Source organism: Oncorhynchus nerka, linkage group LG20, assembly GCF_034236695.1.
Source record: "Oncorhynchus nerka isolate Pitt River linkage group LG20, Oner_Uvic_2.0, whole genome shotgun sequence".
In the NCBI taxonomy this organism is placed as follows: Eukaryota; Metazoa; Chordata; class Actinopteri; order Salmoniformes; family Salmonidae; genus Oncorhynchus; species Oncorhynchus nerka.
The window spans coordinates 91288560-91307856 of NC_088415.1; the positions used below are offsets into that span (position 1 = coordinate 91288560).

General features: G+C 46.5%; 1 protein-coding gene across 1 annotated transcript in view; it reads left to right on the forward strand.

Annotated features, from left to right (window-relative positions):
• LOC115125028 (collagen alpha-1(XI) chain-like) overlaps positions 1-19297 on the forward strand; it is a 255449-nt gene that overhangs the window by 76682 nt on the left and 159470 nt on the right. Inside the window, 3 exon segments of the mRNA XM_065006101.1 lie at positions 7812-7843; positions 7845-7935; positions 18110-18239. Coding sequence (XP_064862173.1) covers positions 7812-7843; positions 7845-7935; positions 18110-18239 — 253 coding nt within the window.

Genomic DNA, 19297 nt, shown 5'->3' on the forward strand with positions numbered 1-19297 from the left:
ACACTCTAACCACTAGGCTACCTACCACCTCTACACTCTAACCACTAGGCTACCTACCGCCTCTACACTCTAACCACTAGGCTACCTACCGCCTCTACACTCGAACCACTAGGCTACCTACCGCCTCTACACTCTAACCACTAGGCTACCTACCACCTCTACACTCTAACCACTAGGCTACCTACCGCCTCTACACTCTAACCACTAGGCTACCTACCGCCTCTACACTCTAACCACTAGGCTGGCTACCACCTCTACACTCTAACCGCTAGGCTACCTACCACCTCTACACTCTAACCACTAGGCTACCTACCGCCTCTACACTCTAACCACTAGGCTACCTACCGCCTCTACACTCTAACCACTAGGCTACCTACCGCCTCTACACTCTAACCACTAGGCTACCTACCGCCTCTACACTCTAACCACTAGGCTACCTACCGCCTCTACACTCTAACCACTAGGCTACCTACCGCCTCTACACTCTAACCACTAGGCTGGCTACCACCTCTACACTCTAACCACTAGGCTACCTACCGCCTCTACACTCTAACCACTAGGCTACCTACCGCCTCTACACTCTAACCACTAGGCTGGCTACCGCCTCTACACTCTAACCACTAGGCTGGCTACCACCTCTACACTCTAACCACTAGGCTACCTACCGCCTCTACACTCTAACCACTAGGCTACCTACCGCCTCTACACTCTAACCACTAGGCTGGCTACCGCCTCTACACTCTAACCACTAGGCTGGCTACCGCCTCTACACTCTAACCACTAGGCTGGCTACCACCTCTACACTCTAACCACTAGGCTACCTACCGCCTCTACACTCTAACCACTAGGCTACCTACCGCCTCTACACTCTAACCACTAGGCTACCTACCACCTCTACACTCTAACCACTAGGCTACCTACCACCTCTACACTCTAACCACTAGGCTACCCTACCACCTCTACACTCTAACCACTAGGCTGGCTACCACCTCTACACTCTAACCACTAGGCTGGCTACCACCTCTACACTCTAACCACTAGGCTGGCTACCACCTCTACACTCTAACCACTAGGCTACCTACCACCTCTACACTCTAACCACTAGGCTGGCTACCGCCTCTACACTCTAACCACTAGGCTACCTACCGCCTCTACACTCTAACCACTAGGCTGGCTACCACCTCTACACTCTAACCACTAGGCTACCTACCACCTCTACACTCTAACCACTAGGCTACCTACCGCCTCTACACTCTAACCACTAGGCTACCTACCGCCTCTACACTCTAACCACTAGGCTACCTACCACCTCTACACTCTAACCACTAGGCTACCTACCACCTCTACACTCTAACCACTAGGCTACCTACCGCCTCTACACTCTAACCACTAGGCTACCTACCACCTCTACACTCTAACCACTAGGCTACCTACCGCCTCTACACTCTAACCACTAGGCTACCTACCACCTCTACACTCTAACCACTAGGCTACCTACCGCCTCTACACTCTAACCACTAGGCTACCTACCGCCTCTATACTCTAACCACTAGGCTACCTACCGCCTCTACACTCTAACCACTAGGCTGGCTACCACCTCTACACTCTAACCACTAGGCTACCTACCACCTCTACACTCTAACCACTAGGCTACCTACCACCTCTACACTCTAACCACTAGGCTACCCTACCACCTCTACACTCTAACCACTAGGCTACCTACCACCTCTACACTCTAACCACTAGGCTGGCTACCTCCTCTACACTCTAACCACTAGGCTGGCTACCACCTCTACACTCTAACCACTAGGCTGGCTACCTCCTCTACACTCTAACCACTAGGCTGGCTACCGCCTCTACACTCTAACCACTAGGCTGGCTACCACCTCTACACTCTAACCACTAGGCTGGCTACCTCCTCTACACTCTAACCACTAGGCTGGCTACCACCTCTACACTCTAACCACTAGGCTACCTACCACCTCTACACTCTAACCACTAGGCTACCTACCACCTCTACACTCTAACCACTAGGCTACCTACCACCTCTACACTCTAACCACTATGCTACCTACCACCTCTACACTCTAACCACTAGGCTGGCTACCACCTCTACACACTAACCACTAGGCTACCTACCACCTCTACACTCTAACCACTAGGCTACTTACCACCTCTACACTCTAACCACTAGGCTACCTACCACCTCTACACTCTAACCACTAGGCTACCTACCACCTCTACACTCTAACCACTAGGCTGGCTACCACCTCTACACTCTAACCACTAGGCTGGCTACCACCTCTACACTCTAACCACTAGGCTACCTACCACCTCTACACTCTAACCACTAGGCTACCTACCACCTCTACACTCTAACCACTAGGCTACCTACCACCTCTACACTCTAACCACTAGGCTGGCTACCGCCTCTACACTCTAACCACTAGGCTACCTACCGGCTCTACACTCTAACCACTAGGCTACCTACCACCTCTACACTCTAACCACTAGGCTACCTACCACCTCTACACTCTAACCACTAGGCTACCTACCACCTCTACACTCTAACCACTAGGCTACCTACCGCCTCTACACTCTAACCACTAGGCTGGCTACCGCCTCTACACTCTAACCACTAGGCTACCTACCGCCTCTACACTCTAACCACTAGGCTACCTACCGCCTCTACACTCTAACCACTAGGCTACCTACCACCTCTACACTCTAACCACTAGGCTACCTACCACCTCTACACTCTAACCATTAGGCTACCTACCGCCTCTACACTCTAACCACTAGGCTGGCTACCACCTCTACACTCTAACCACTAGGCTGGCTACCGCCTCTACACTCTAACCACTAGGCTACCTACCGCCTCTACACTCTAACCACTAGGCTACCTACCGCCTCTACACTCTAACCACTAGGCTACCTACCACCTCTACACTCTAACCACTAGGCTACCTACCACCTCTACACTCTAACCATTAGGCTACCTACCGCCTCTACACTCTAACCACTAGGCTACCTGCCGCCTCTACACTCTAACCACTAGGCTACCTGCCGCCTCTACACTCTAACCACTAGGCTACCTGCCACTCTGATTATTATTATGATTATGATATCATGCATATCTGTATAGAGTACAAAGTTTATTTCTGTGCCTGCCTGTCATTCAGTGGGTTGTCAACTAACACCAAGCTGGATAGTGCTGTTAGGAGCCAGCGCGACACACACACACACACACACACACACACTGCAATTAAGGTTTACTGGTCAGGCCTGACGGAGAACAGCTAATGAGATCCAGACAGTTTAACTAAGTTCTGACAGATGTTAGCTGTAGTTCTGCTAGGCCCTTTAATTGAATGTCATCTGGACGTGTATCCTCTCTGGTGGTGGGCCACCCTGATAGTGCTGGAGTTGCCTGTCTTGATCCAGTCTGCTAATGTTAGTACCCTTGTCTGTGTCCCACATGGCACCCTATGACCCCTGGTCAAAAGTCGTGCACTATGTAGGGAATAGGGTGCCACAGGGCTCTGGTCTAAAGTAGTGCACTATGTAGGGAATAGGGTGCCACAGGGCTCTGGTCTAAAGTAGTGCACTATGTAGGGAATAGGGTGCCACAGGGCTCTGGTCTAAAGTAGTGCACTATGTAGGGAATAGGGTGCCATAGGGCTCTGGTCTAAAGTAGTGCACTATATAGGGAATAGGGTGCTATTTGGAACACACTTTCGGCCTGGGTTTGTCCTGGGTCTGGCCTGGGTCTGTCCTGGGACTCCCCTGGGTCTGTCCTGGGTCTGTCCTGGGTCTCCCCAGTGTCTGTCCTGGGTCTGGGTCTGGTCTGGGTTTGTCCTGGGTCTGTCCTGGGACTCCCCTGGGTCTATCCTGGGTCTGGTCTGGGGCTGTCTTGGGTCTATTCTGGGTCTGGTCTGGGTCTGTCCTGGGTCTGGTCTGGGTCTGGCCTGGGTCTGGTCTGGCCTGGGTCTGGTCTGGGTCTGTCCTGGGTCTGTCCTGGGTCTGTTCTGGGTCGGTCCTGGGTCTGTTCTGGGTCTGTCCTAGGTCTGTTCTGGGTCTGTTCTGGGTCTGTTCTGGGTCTGTCCTGGGTCTGTTCTGGTCTGTCCTGGGTCTGGTCTGGGTCCCTCCTGGGTCTGTTCTGGGTCTGTCCTGGGGTTCCCCTGGGTATGTCCAAGGTCTGGCCTGGGTTTCTCTTTATAATGTCATCTTAAAGTGCCTTGCAAAAGTATTCATCCCCTTGGCGCTTTTCCTATTTTGTTGCATTAACAACCTGTAATTTAAATAGATTTTTATTTGGATTCCATGTAATGGACACACACAAAATTGTCCAAATTGGTGAAATGAAATTTAAAAATAACTTGTTTCGAAAAGATAAAAGAAGATAAAATAAATGATAAAGTGGTGCGTGTATATGTATTCACCCTCTTTGCTATGAAGCCCCTAAATAAGATCTGGTGCAACCAATTACCTTCAGAAGTTACATAATTAGTTAAATAAAGTCCTCCTGTGTGCAATCTAAGTGTCACATGATCTCAGTATATATACACCTGTTCTGAAAGGCCCCAGAGTCTGCAACACCACTAAGCAAGGCACACCACCAAGCAAGCAGCACCATGAAGACCAAGGAGCTCTCCAAACAGGTCAGGGACAAATTTGTGGAGAAGTACAGTTCAGGGTTGGACTATAAAAAAATATCCAGAACTTTGAACATCCCACGGAGCACCATTAAACCCATTATTAAAAAATGGAAAGAATATGGCACCACAACAAACCTGCCAAGAGAGGGCCGCCCACCAAAACTCACAGACCGGATAAGGAGGGCATTAATCAGAGGCAACAAAGCGACCAAAGATAACCCTGAAGGAGCTGCAAAGCTCCACAGCGGAGATTGGAATATCTGTCCATAGGACCACTTTAAGCCATACCCTCCACAGGCCTGGGCTTTATGGAAGAGTGGCCAGAAAAAAGCCATTGCCTTAAGAATAAAATAAGCAAACACGTTTGGTGTTGCCGAAAGGCATTTGGTAGACTCCCCAAAGATATGGAAAAAGGTACTCTGGTCAGATGAGACTAAAATTGAGCTATTTTGGCCATGGGATGGAGACGGAGACTGGGACGGAGGTTCACCATCCAGCAGGACAATGACCCTAAGCATACTGCTAAACCAACACTCAAGTGGTTTAAGGGGAAACATTTAAATGTCTTGGAAAGGCCTAGTCAAAGCCCAGACCTCAATCCAATTGAGAATATGTGGTATGATTTAAAGATTCCTGTACATCAGCGGAACCCATCCAGCTTGAAGGAGCTGTAGCAGTTTTGCCTTGAAGAATGGGCAGAAATCCCAGCAAAAGGTGTCTCTAACAAAGTATTGACTTTGGGGGGGTGAATAGTTATGCACACTCAAGTTTTCAGTTTTTTTTGTCTTATTTCTTGTTTGTTTCACAATAAAACATATTTTGCATCTTCAAAGTGGTCGGCATGTTGTGTAAATGAAATGATACAAACCTCCAAAATATACATTTTTATAAGGCAACAAAATAGGATAAATGCCAAGGGGGTGAATACACTTAATGGTACCTATTTAATGGTATATTTGTTTATGTTTATTTAGGTTTACTACCTCTTATTGTTACCTACAGTGGCAGGAAAAAGTATGTGACCTGGATTTCTGCAGAAGTTGGTCATCAAATTTGATCTGATCTTCATCGAAGTTACAACAACAGACAAACACAGTCTGCACATTCACAGTGCAGGGTGGGAAAAGTATGTGAGCTCTTGGATTTAATAACTGGTTGACCCTCCTTTGGCAGCAATAACCTCAACCAAACATTTTCTGTAGTTGAGTGTTTTAAGTGTTTAAGCAGTTTGTCTGTTGTTGTGACTTAGATGAAGATCAGATCACATTTTATGAAATCCAAAGTGTTCACATACTTAATGGTACCTATTTAATTATCTATTTAATTATATATTTATTGCTATTTATTGCTCTGCAGTTCGAGAGCCACTTAACTCTATTTCATTGATCATATATTTAACCACCAACTTAGTTGATATAGTCATGTATGCTGAGGAAAGCAGAAGATGAGAAACTCATCCAATATACACATGAGTGGATCAACACAGAGGAGGTCAGCTGAAGTATTTGTGGGGTGGGGTGCTGCTAGTTAACATTCTCCACAGCAGAGAGAGAGTGAGAGTGAGAGTGAGAGAGAGAGAGAGAGAGAGAGAGAGAGAGAGAGAGAGAGAGAGAAAGAGAGAGAGAGAGAGAGAGAGAGAGAGAGAGAGAGAGAGAGAGAGAGAGAGAGAGAGAGAGAGAGAGAGAGAGAGATCATGACAGCCTCAGATATTTTCTAAGTACAGACTCTGGTTATGTATCTGTCCCATTCCTCTAGCACCAGGCAGGCTGGGGGTGCCATTCGGGACACAGAGTGAGGTTTGGCAAGGCAGGGTAATATGACTCGATTTCCCTAATGGTTGTGTCGGGGGAGGACTGTACAATAGTCTTTTTGAAAGTGGGGACTTACAGACACCCTCCCTGCCATTTCAGAGCAAACAAAGTCTTGATGCAATCTCCCCTCACCCCTTTTTATTTTCTGTGCCCAGTCTGGCTTCTTTCTGTCAGAGAGTGTGTGTGCGTGTGTGTGTGTGACTAGAGTAGAGAAACAAACCCGGTGCAGGATCGTCTGATTGGTCTGACTGAGGGAGATGCTGGTTGTCTATTGGTCAGGACATTGTTGTTTCTTCCTCTGTCTGTCTGTCTGTCTGTCTGTCTGTCTGTCTGTCTGTCTGTCTGTCTGTCTGTCTGTCTGTCTGTCTGTCTGTCTGTCTGTCTGTCTGTCTGTCTGTCTGTCTGTCTGTCTGTCTGTCTGTCTGTCTGTCTGTCTGTTTGTGGATAGATGTTTCTTGATATTCAGAGGCTGCTGTCTCTATTATCATGTATCTACATTGGTCTTCTGTCACACTTTTGTTTGATTTCTATCATGTATGGAATCAACATTAGAACTCACTGTATTCTGTTCTCAAATTTTACTTTTGTAATGTGATATACTCTGAGTGATATGAATGTGAGAGATGAAGTGAGGGGTAGGGAGAGGAGAGGGGAGGGGTGAAGGGTGAGGGATGAGGGGAGGTGAAGGGTGAGGGGTCGAGGGGAGGGGAGGTAAGAGGGGAGGGGGGTGAGGTGAGGGGGGGGTGAGGGGGGGGGAGGGTGAAGGGTGAGGGGTGAGGGGAGGTGAAGGGTGAGGGGGGGTGAGGGGAGGGGAGGTGAGAGGGGAGGGGAGGTGAGGTTAGGTTAGGGGTGAGGGGAGGGGGGGTGAGGTGAGGGGTGAGGGGTGAGGGAGGTGAAGGGTGAGGTGAGGAGAGGTGAGGGTTGAGGTGAGGGGTGAAGGGTGAGGGGAGGTGAGGGGTGAAGGGTGAGGGGAGGGGTGAAGCGTGAGGGGTGAGGGGAGGGGAGGTGAGGGGTGAAGGGTGAGGGGAGGGGTGATTTATCTGTTTTGATGTAGCAGAGGTGATTTGAAATCGTGAACCACCTCTTGTGAAGAGGCATCCCTGCCTAAGGCTTGTGATCCTAAATGGCTCCTTCAGATAATGCACATTTTCATCTAATGGTTTAGATATTGGGTTGGTGAGCAGGAGACCCAGGTTCATTCCTGAAAGTTAAACTAACATGCTCTCTCCTCCTCGTCTCAAGGAGATGTTTGAGGAACATCAATTATCTGTCACTTCTCTTCTCTTCGTGAGCTGTGACTTGAGAATACTCTGTTCTGACGTCTTCTCTCTCTTCTTTACAGGGTGACATCCAGCAGCTGCTGATTGTGGCCGACCAAGGCAGCGTACGACTACTGTGAACACTACAGCCCCGACTGTGAAACGCCTCATCAGGAGCAGCCACAGGCACAGGAACCAGAGGATGAGGTATGGAGAGAGGGAGGGAGGGAGGGAGGGAGGGAGAGAGGGAGGGAGGGGAGGGAGAAAGGGAGGGAGGGAGAGAGGGAGGGAGGGAGAGAGGGAGAGAGAGAGAGAGAGAGGGAGAGGGGGAGAGAGAAAGGGAGAGAGAGAGGGTGAGAGAGAGGGGAGAGGGGAGAGAGAAAGGGAGAGAGAGAGGGGGAGAGAGAGGGAGAGGGGAGAGAGAAAGGGAGAGAGAGAGGGTGAGAGAGAGGGAGAGGGGGAGAGAGAAAGGGTGAGAGAGAGAGGGAGAGGGGGAGAGAGAAAGGGAGAGAGAGAGAGATGGTTGATAGTGTGTTCTTGTAACATAAGGTGTATCGGTGGAGCTGATACCTTTATAAAACGTATGTCGTCCCTCAAAGACTATCTTTAAATCCTTTGAAGACATATTACATTACACAATCATTTATAGACACAAACAGTGTGAATGAAGTATTCTCCTTGCAATTTCTGACGAAGACCAGCAGCTCAAAGCCTACCTTTTTGGCTTAGGAATGTCTGTGTATCTCAGAGCCTCTCGGTCTAGTTAAAAACATTGAACATTTAACAAGGTTCTCATGTGAAACATATATATATATATTTTATTTTTCTCATCTATTTGTACCTATTTATTAATCCATTTGATGTTCCATTGATGGAGATACGATCATACAGCATTTCAATAGCTACTCGGATGTTTTCACTGATCTCTGCCTGATTTGAGTTTCATTGTCGACGTTCTCCAACTCCACGTAAATCCCTCAAACACACAATCGTCCTCTCTCCCTCTCTCCCTGTCTCTCTCTCCCTCTCTCCCTGTCTCTCTCTCCCTCTCACCCTGTCTCTCCCTGTCTCTCTCCCTCTCTCCCTGTCTCTCTCTCCCTCTCTCCCTGTCTCTCTCTCCCTCTCTCCCTCTCTCCCTGTCTCTCTCTCCCTCTCTCCCTGTCTCTCCCTGTCTCTCTCCCTGTCTCTCTCTCTCTCCCTCTCTCCCTCTCTCCCTGTCTCTCTCTCTCGCTCTCTCCCTGTCTCTCCCTGTCTCTCTCCCTCTCTCCCTGTCTCTCCCTCTCTCCCTCTCTCCCTGTCTCTCTCTCTCTCCCTCTCTCCCTGTCTCTCCCTCTCTCCCTCTCCCTGTCTCTCTCTCTCCCTCTCTCCCTGTCTCTCCCTGTCTCTCTCCCTCTCTCCCTGTCTCTCTCTCTCCCTCTCTCCCTGTCTCTCTCTCCCTCTCTCCCTCTCTCCCTGTCTCTCTCTCTCTCCCTCTCTCCCCAAAGCCACATTCTTCAGCCAAATCCACCTAATTGAAATACAATGCTTTGTGTCTGGTTTATTTCTCTCCAAATCGCACCCTATTCCCTACATAGTGCACTACGTTAGACCAGAGCCCTGTGTGTGCCATGTGGGATGTAGACTCCGTATTGTGATAGTCTGTCCTGAAGGGAACGGTGATGTTCACTATGAGCTCACACTACAAACTTTCCGTATCCTTCTGTCACAAAGTCTGAGCCCTCGCTGGTGTGTGTGTGTGTGTGTGTGTGTGTGTGTGTGTGTGTGTGTGTGTGTGTGTGTGTGTGTGTGTGTGTGTGTGTGTGTGTGTGTGTGTGTGTGTGTGTGTGTGTGTGTGTGTGTGTGTGTGTGTGTGTGTGTGTGTGTGTGTGTGTGTGTGTGTGTGTGTGTGTGTGTGTGTGTGTGTGTGTGTGTGTGTGTGTGTACGAGTGGACTCAGTGATTTATACCTATAATGAGTCCACCAGGCTCAGGAGCTCAGTTCTCCCTCTCTGGGGTCACACACACACACACACACACACACACACACACACACTCTCTCTCTCTCTCTCTCTCTCTTTGCCTGTGAAATATAAACCTACCACCGCTAGATTGATGCCCAGCCCACTACCTGGAAAACCAACCACTGCTGCTAGGGGTTATAGTGCCTCTCTAAATAATCTCTAGCCTGATCCCAGGTCTGTTAGTGCTGTGTAGCCAACTGGCTAGCCTATTTTAACCTGGTCCCAGGTCTGTTAGCGCTGTAGGTCTGTTAGTGCTGTAGGTCTGTTAGGCTAGCCTGTTGGCTATACAGCACTATCTTAACCTGGTCCAAGGTCTGTTAGGCTAGCCAGTTAGCTATACAGCACAGTTAGCTATACAGTCCAAGGTATGTTAGTGCTGTATAGCTAACTGGCTAGCCTAACTCTGGTCTGACAAAAGGAATTTGTGTATTTCAACAAACAACAGGATAGAAATAGTAGTGCTGTGTTTTGATAATTAAATGGAAATATAGCCAAGGTACAGAAGGAGTAGAACATCTTGGTCCTGGAAAACATTGTTTTGACGTTGCCAAGACTAGTCTGAGAATAGGGAGCATTAAGAAATCGTTGAGACACTTATCTTCCAACTTCTGTTAAGGAGATGATTTAAGAGGGCCACGTTTAGATGGTTAGAGTCTTTGACTGAAGATGATTACAATGAGATGGATAGAGTCTTTGACTGAAGATGACCACATTGAGATGGATAGAGTCTTTGACTGAAGAGGACCTCGTTGAGATGGGATAGAGTTTTAACTGAAGAGGACCTCGTTGAGATGGATAGAGTCTTTGACTGAAGAGGACCTCGTTGAGATGGATAGAGTCTTTGACTGAAGATGACCACATTGAGATGGGATAGAGTCTGACTGAAGAGGACCTCGTTGAGATGGGATAGAGTCTTTGACTGAAGATGACCACATTGAGATGGGATAGAGTCTGACTGAAGATGACCACATTGAGATGGGAGTCTTTGACTGAAGATGACCACATTGAGATGGATAGAGTCTTTGACTGAAGAGGACCTCGTTGAGATGGATAGAGTCTAACTGAAGATGACCTCGTTGAGATGGATAGTCTTTGACTGAAGATGACCTCGTTGAGATGGATAGAGTCTTTGACTGAAGATGACCACATTGAGATGGATAGTCTTTGACTGAAGATGACCACATTGAGATGGGATAGAGTCTTTGACTGAAGAGGACCTCGTTGAGATGGGATAGAGTCTTTGACTGAAGAGGACCTCGTTGAGATGGATAGAGTCTTTGACTGAAGATGACCACATTGAGATGGATAGTCTTTGACTGAAGATGACCACATTGAGATGGATAGAGTCTGACTGAAGAGGACCACATTGAGATGGATAGTCTTTGACTGAAGATGACCACATTGAGATGGGATAGAGTCTTTGACTGAAGAGGACCTCGTTGAGATGGATAGTCTTTGACTGAAGATGACCTCGTTGAGATGGATAGAGTCTTTGACTGAAGATGACCTCGTTGAGATGGATAGAGTCTTTGACTGAAGATGACCACATTGAGATGGGATAGAGTCTGACTGAAGAGGACCTCGTTGAGATGGATAGTCTTTGACTGAAGATGACCACATTGAGATGGATAGAGACTTTGACTGAAGATGACCACATTGAGATGGATAGAGTCTTTGACTGAAGAGGACCTCGTTGAGATGGATAGAGTCTTTGATTGAAGAGGACCTCGTTGAGATGGATAGAGTCTTTGACTGAAGAGAACCTCGTTGAGACTCGTTGAGAGTCTTTAGCCGTGTCTAGACTTGGCAGCTTTTAGTGTTCTGATCATGAAATTCTGAACGCATCACCCGTCTCAACCTAGATTTTAAATGTGTCTATGGTGTCCAGATTCCCCTTTTCTATATTCAAATGCCAGTATGCATTCTACAAACGGTGAAATATGCTAATAACACGACAACTACTGATGGAAATAGCTAACTACTGTAGCTAACTAGCCCCCCACCCCCCACCTTCCCTAACTCGGACGACGCAGGGTCAATTGTGTGGGGCTCCCAGTCACGGCCGGCTGTGATACAGCCTGGGATCGAACCCCGATTCTGTAGTGGCGCCTCATCACTTCGACGCGGTGCATTAGATCGTTGCGCCACCCGGGAGTCTTTGATGGAATCCCGGTGAGTCTTTGACGGAATCCCGGTGAGTCTTTGATGGAATCCCGGTGAGTCTTTGATGGAATCTCGGTGAGTCTTTGATGGAATCCCGGTGAGTCTTTGACGGAATCCCGTTGAGTCTTTGACAGAATCCCGGGAGTCTTTGACGGAATCCTTGTTGTTTTCAACGAGTCGATGGAACAACTTTATAGGAAGGACTATTCTAGGTTATAACAAAAATAAAATCAGTCAATCGAGTCAATAGTTATTATATGATCAACCAATCAGGTGTTCCAGGTCTGTTTATCAGATGATGGACGGATGGAGGGATCAAGGGTCAAGGGGTTCAATGTTCATAACATGTCTTTGACCCTAGGGGCTAGGTAAGGGTCAGGGTATATCTGGTACATACCAGATATACCCTGACCCCTACCTAGCCTATAATACTTTGCAACACACAGACACATGCAAGAGGAGAGAGGCAGGGATGAGAAGGGGGATGTAAGCAAGAGGGGGAGTCTTTTATGAGCACGCTTAAATATTTATCTCTTTAAACTTTTTAAACTTTCTCGCCTGTGGTGGGGAATTCTTCAGGCTTGGCCAGGCTCTCAAACCTCATAAATATACTGTCTCTGTGCTCCCTCATTCCCTTTCCCCCCCTCTCTCGCTCCCTCTCTCCCTCTCCCTCTCCCTCTCTCTCTCTCTCTCTTCCCTCTCTCTCCCTCTCTCTCTCTCTCTCTCTCTCCCTCTCTCTCTCTCTCTCTCTCTCTCTTCCCTCTCTCCCTCTCTCTCTCTCTCTCTTCCCTCTCTCGCTCTCTCTCTCTTTTCCCACCCTCTCTATCTTTCTCTGTCAGTCTCCTTCAATTTCTGTCTGTCTCTCTATCTCTCTATTATTTTGATGAGTTCAGCAGTTGAACTTGAACTAATATTTATTTGTCCCCTCGGTATCAGTGCTAGAACCCGGTCAGTAGCCTGTTAACAGAGATACAGTATCTGGGACAAGAACCCTGTCAGTAGCCTGTTAACAGAGGTACCGTATCTGGGACTAGAACCCTGGCCGTAGCCTGTTAACAGAGGTACCGTATCTGGGACTAGAACCCTGGCCGTAGCCTGCTAACAGAGGTACCGTATCTGGGACTAGAACCCTGGCCATAGCCTGTTAACAGAGGTACCGTATCTGGGACTAGAACCCGGTCAGTAGCCTGTTAACAGAGATACCGTATCTCAAAGTAGATGTCCTAACCGACTTGCCAAAACTATAGTTTGTCAACAAGAAATTTGTGTGGTGGTTGAAAAACGAGTTTGGTTGTGGTTGAAAAACGAGTTTTAATGATTCCAACCTAAGTGTATGTAAACTTCTGACTTCAACTGTATGTTATTCAGATATACAGTTGAAGTCGGAAGTTTACATGCACTTAGGTTGGAGTCATTAAAACTTGTTTTTAAACAACTCCACAAATTCGTTTAGGACATCTACTTTGTGCATGACACAAGTAATTTTTCCAACAATTGTTTACAGACAGATTATTTCACTTATAATTCACTGTATCACAATTCCAGCGGGTCAGAAGTTTACATACACTAAGTTGACTGTGCCTTTAACCTCTTGCGACGAGCAATCCCGTATCCGGGATCCTATTTATAGCCTCAAGCTCATTACCATAACGCAACATTAACTATTCATGAAAATCGCAAATGAAATGAAATAAATACATTAGCTCTCAAGCTTAGCCTTTTGTTAACAACACTGTCATCTCAGATTTTCAAAATATGCTTTTGAACCATAGCTAAACAAGCATTTGTGTAAGAGTATTGATAGCTAGCATAGCATTAAGCCTAGCATTCAGCATGCAACATTTTCACAAAAACAAGAAAAGCATTCAAATAAAATCATTTTCCTTTGAAGAACTTCAGAGGTTTTCAATGAGGAGACTCCCAGTTAGATAGAAAATGTTCAGTTTTTCCAAAAAGATTATTTGTGTAGGACAATTCGCTCCGTTTTGTTCATCACGTTTGGGTAAGAAAAAACCCTGAAAATTAAGTCATTACAACGCTAACTTTTTTCCAAATTAACTCCATAATATCGACAGAAACATGGCAAATGTTGTTTAGAATCAATCCTCAAGGTGTTTTTCACACATCTATCGATGATAAATCATTCGTGGCAGTTTGGTTTCTCCTCTGAAGAAAATGAAAACGCGCATGGAGCTGGAGATTACGTAATAATTTCGACGGAGGACACCGGGCGGACACCTGGTAAATGTAGTCTCTTATGTTCAATCTTCCAATGATATGCCTACAAATACGTCACAATGCTGCAGACACCTTGGGGAAACGACAGAAAGTGCAGGCTCATTCCTGGCGCATTCACAGCCATATAAGGAGACATTGGAACACAGCGCATTCAAAATCTGGACCATATCCTGTATGAAATTTCATCTTGGTTTCGCCTGTAGCATTAGTTCTGGGGCTCTCACAGATCATATCTTTGCAGTTTTGGAAACGGCAGAGTTTTTTCTTTCCAAAGCTGTCAATTACATGCATAGTCGAACATCTTTTCGTGACAAAATATCTTGTTTAAAACGGGAACGTTTTTTATCCAAAAATTAAAAGAGCGTGGTCATCTCGAAGAAGTTAAACAGTTTGGAAAATTCCAGAAAATTATGTCATTGCTTTAGAAGCTTCTGATAGGCTAATTGACATAATTTGAGTCAATTGGGGGTGTACTTGTGGATGTATATCAAGGCCTATCTTGATATATGCCATCATGAGGCAGGAAAATGATGTGGATATATTGAAGCAACATCTCAAGACATCAGTCAGGAAGTTAAAGATTGGTCATAAATGGTTCTTCCAAATGGACAATGACCCCAAGCATACTTTCAAAGTTGTGGCAAAATGGCTTAAGGACAACAAAGTCAAGTCATTGGAGTGGCCATCACAAAGCCCTGACCTCAATCCTATAGAAAATTTGAAGGGCAGAACTGAAAAAGCATGTGCGAACAAGGAGGCCTACAGACATGACTCAGTTACACCAGCTCTGTCAGGAGGAATGGGACAAAATTCACCCAACTTGTTGTCGGAAGCTTGTGGAAGGCTACCAGAAATCTCACCGAAACGCTTGACCCAAGTTAAACAATTTTATGGGAATGCTACCAAATACTAATTGAGTGTATGTAAACTTCTGACCCACTGGGAATGTGATGAAAGAAACAAAAGCTGAAATAAATCATTCTCTCTACTATTATTCTGACATTTCACATTCTTAAAATAAAGTGGTGATCCTAACTGACCTAAGACAGGGGAATTTCTACTTAGATTAAATGTCAGGAACTGTCGAAAACTAAGTTTAAATGTTTTTGGCTAAGTTGTATGTAAACTTCAAACTTCAGCTGTAGATGGGAGGGTTTAAGGGGTACGACTAAAAATAACAACAACAGAAAAATGTACTGATATAAAATATACTCTGTCCGTAAAATGTACAGTACATACTGTATATGTCCTCCTTTCACAGACTATAAAGGAAAATATATCTTGTAATATTATTATCATGTGTTTCAGCTACATCAAAATGTGGGTCATGTGAAAATGAGAGAAAAACTTACATTAACACATCATTTAGAACATTTCACTCATGGATAAAATGGACAGTCCAGACCTCAGGTTTTACGTTTATTCTGAACACACACACACACACACACACACACACACACACACACACACACACACACACACACACAGAGACAGACAGACAGACAGACACACGCAAGCACACGCGTGCAGACAGAGCTCGAACCAGCTCCATCCCATGCGTAACAGAACACAACCTCAATCTCCCAGCATCCTCTCACAATCCTCCTGTCTTTACTGACGGACCTCTACCCCCCCCCCCCCCCCCCCCCAACGATGACAAGCCATTCTCCATTTCACGCCTTGCTTCCTGCACATTGTCCTTTCTACACAAATACCCCTCTTTAGTCATATTTATTATTTTCTCATGAGAGCAAAGCTTGATTTTTATCTGAAGGAAATTGAAGAGGAAAAGCACAGACACACACACACACACACACACACACACACACACACACACACACACACACACACACACACACACACACACGTGTTTTACTATCCTTGTGGGGACCAAACAATTTATTCCTAACACTAACCTTAATTCCAAACCCCTCATCTGCAAACGTAACACTAACATCTAATTCTAACCCTAACCCCTAACACCAATTCTAACCCTAAACCCTAACCCCTAACCCCAATTCTAACCCTAAACCCTAACCCCTAACCCCAATTCTAACCCTAAACCCTAACCCCTAACACCAATTCTAACCCTAAACCCTAACCCCTAACCCCAATTCTAACCCTAAACCCTAACCCCTAACCCCAATTCTAACCCTAAACCCTAACCCCTAACCCCAATTCTAACCCTAAACCCTACCCCTAACCCCAATTCTAACCCTAAACCCTAACCCCTAACCCCAATTCTAACCCTAAACCCTAACCCCTAACCCCAATTCTAACCCTAAACCCTAACCCCTAACCCCAATTCTAACCCTAAACCCTACCCCTAACCCCAATTCTAACCCTAAACCCTAACCCCAATTCTAACCCTAAACCCTAACCCCTAACCCCAATTCTAACCCTAAACCCTAACCCCTAACCCCAATTCTAACCCTAAACCCTAACCCCTAACCCCAATTCTAACCCTAAACCCTAACCCTTAACCCCAATTCTAACCCTAAACCCAACCCCTAAGCCTAAAATAGCCTTTTTTTCTGGCGAAATGTCCGCACTTGTCAGAATCTTCCTTGTTTTCCTTGACTTCTGGTTCCCACAAGGATAGTGAAACCAACAACAAAACACGAAAACGAAACACACCCTTGCTCTCCACACACGCGTTGAATTTCACATGACCAGTAATAGGGTTCATGATTGCAGTGTTGAAGAGGGCAGTAAAAACCCAGCATGCATTAAAAACAGGATGTTAAATGCTAGCCAATGAAAACTCATATGCCTGGGCCGTGTTTTTCAACTGCCAAAGATCGCCTCTAGGCCTCTACCAAGCCACTCTGAAAGACCTTTCTAAAAATGGTTGTGTGTGTGTGTGTGTGTGTTTATGGGTGAACCCTTATGGGCAACCTAAACATAGCAGGGGATTTAATTACAATTCTGAAAGTAGATACAGGTCTTTAAGTTACAGTACTTTGAGAGACATAAAACATAACGTCTGATTCCCACAGGGCCCAAGTGGCTCTGGTCTAAAGTAGGGCACTCTGTATAGGGAATAGGGTGCCATTTGGGATGCAACAAAAGAGTGGTTGGACTTGATCAACTCATTCATTAATTACTAGCTTCCTTTTTAATATATGTTGTAGTTAATTTATTCATTACTAGCTTCTGAGAAATAAGAATAAATATGAAGAACACGATAAGGAAGTAAGTTAGGAGGTAGATACGTATAGGGGTAATATACATACAACTGACCCATATACAGGGTCAGTTCAGTACCATATTTACAACGTGCAGGGATACTGGTGCACCGGGTACCGCCTGCCGTGCCGGAAGCAGAGAGAATAGTCTAAGACATGGGTGGTTGGAGTTTTTAACGATTTACCTTCCTCTGACACCGCCTGGTATAGAGGTCCTGGATGGCAGGGAGATGGGCCCCATGTGATGTACTGGGCTGTCCGCACCACTTTCTGTAGCGCCATGGGATCGAGGGCGATGTTGTTGCCATACTAGGCAATGATGCAGACAGTCAAAATACTCTCAACGGTGCAGCTGTAGAACTTTTTTGAGGATTTGAGTGTCCATGCCAAACTTTTTCAACCTCCTGAGGAGCAAGAGGCGCTGTGCCTTCTTCTTGACTGTGCGTGTGTGCTTGGACCATTTTAAGTCTTAGTGATTTGGACACTTGAAGCTGTCAACCTGCTCCACTGCAACCCTGTCGATGTGGATGGGATGACTCGCCCCCCTCGTTTCCTGTAGTCCACAATCAGCTGCTTGGTGTTACTGACGTTGAGGGAGAGCTTGTTGCTCTGGCACCACACTGCCAGGTCACTGACCTCCTCCCTGTAGGCTGACTCAGCCTACCACTGTCGTGTTGTCAGCAAACTTGATGATGGTGTTGGAGTCGTGGGTGGCCACGCAGTTGTGGGTGAATAGGGAGTACAGGAAGGGACTAAGTACACACCCCTGTGGAGCCCCTGCGTTGAGGGTCAGCGTGGCGAAGGTAATATTGCCTACCCTCACCACCTGGGGTCGGCCCGTCGGGAAGTCCAGGATCCAGTTGCAGAGGGAGGAGTTCAGACCCAGAGTCCTAAGCCTGGTGATGACTTTGGAGAGGTCAATGGTGTTGAACTCTGAGCTGTAGTCAATGAACAGCATTCTCACATAGGTATTCCTTTTATCAAGATGGGTGAGGGCAGTGTGGAGAGAGCAAATGAGATTGCGTCATCTATGGATCTGTTGGGGGGGGTATGCAAATTGGGGTGGGTCTAGGTTGTCTGGGAAGGTGGGGTTAATGTGTGCTATAACCAGCCTCTCAAAGCACTTCCTGATTACAGATGTGAGTGCTACAGGGTGGTAGTCATTGTGGCATGAAGCCTTAGAGTTCTTTGGAACAGGGATGATTGTGGTCATCTTAAAACATGTGTGGATTACAGACTGGGACAAGGAGAGTTTGAAAATGAACGTGAATATGCCTGCCAGCTGTTCTGCGCATGCTATGAGAACACGCCATGGAATACAGTCAGGCCCTGCTGCCTTGTGGGTGTTGACCTGATTAAAGACCTTTCTCAGGTCGGCCTCAGAGAGCGAGATCACCCAATCCACTGGGTCGGTGATGGCCCTCACAGCCAGCACGATATTGTTGTTGTCAAAGCGTGCATAAACTGCATTGAGTTGGTCTGGTAGAGAGGCATCGTTGTGCAGATCACGGTTGGGTCTTCCTTTGTCATCCGTAATGGACTGTAGCCCCTGCCACATGCAGTGGGCGTGGGAGCCTGAGTAATATGATTCCACATTCATCCTATATTGTCCTTTTTGCTCGTTTGATGACTCTGCAGAGGTCATAGCTGGCCTTTTGTACTGACTTATTCCTGTCCTCGGCCGTAGCCTCAGGGTTGTCTGCAATAGCTCTGTCCTTTAGTTTAGCTCCAACCTCGATGTTAATCCAGGGCTTTTAATTAGGGAATCAGCAAACAATCACTTTGGGGACAATTTTGCCAATGGATTTTCTAATGAAGCCGGTGACGGAGATGGTGAGCTCGTCTCGAAACAGATTCCAAACAGATTCCAATCAGATTCCAAACAGATTCCAAACAGATTCCAAACAGATTCCAAACAGATTCCAATCAGATTCCAAACAGATTCCAAACAGATTCCAAACAGATTCCAAACAGATTCCAA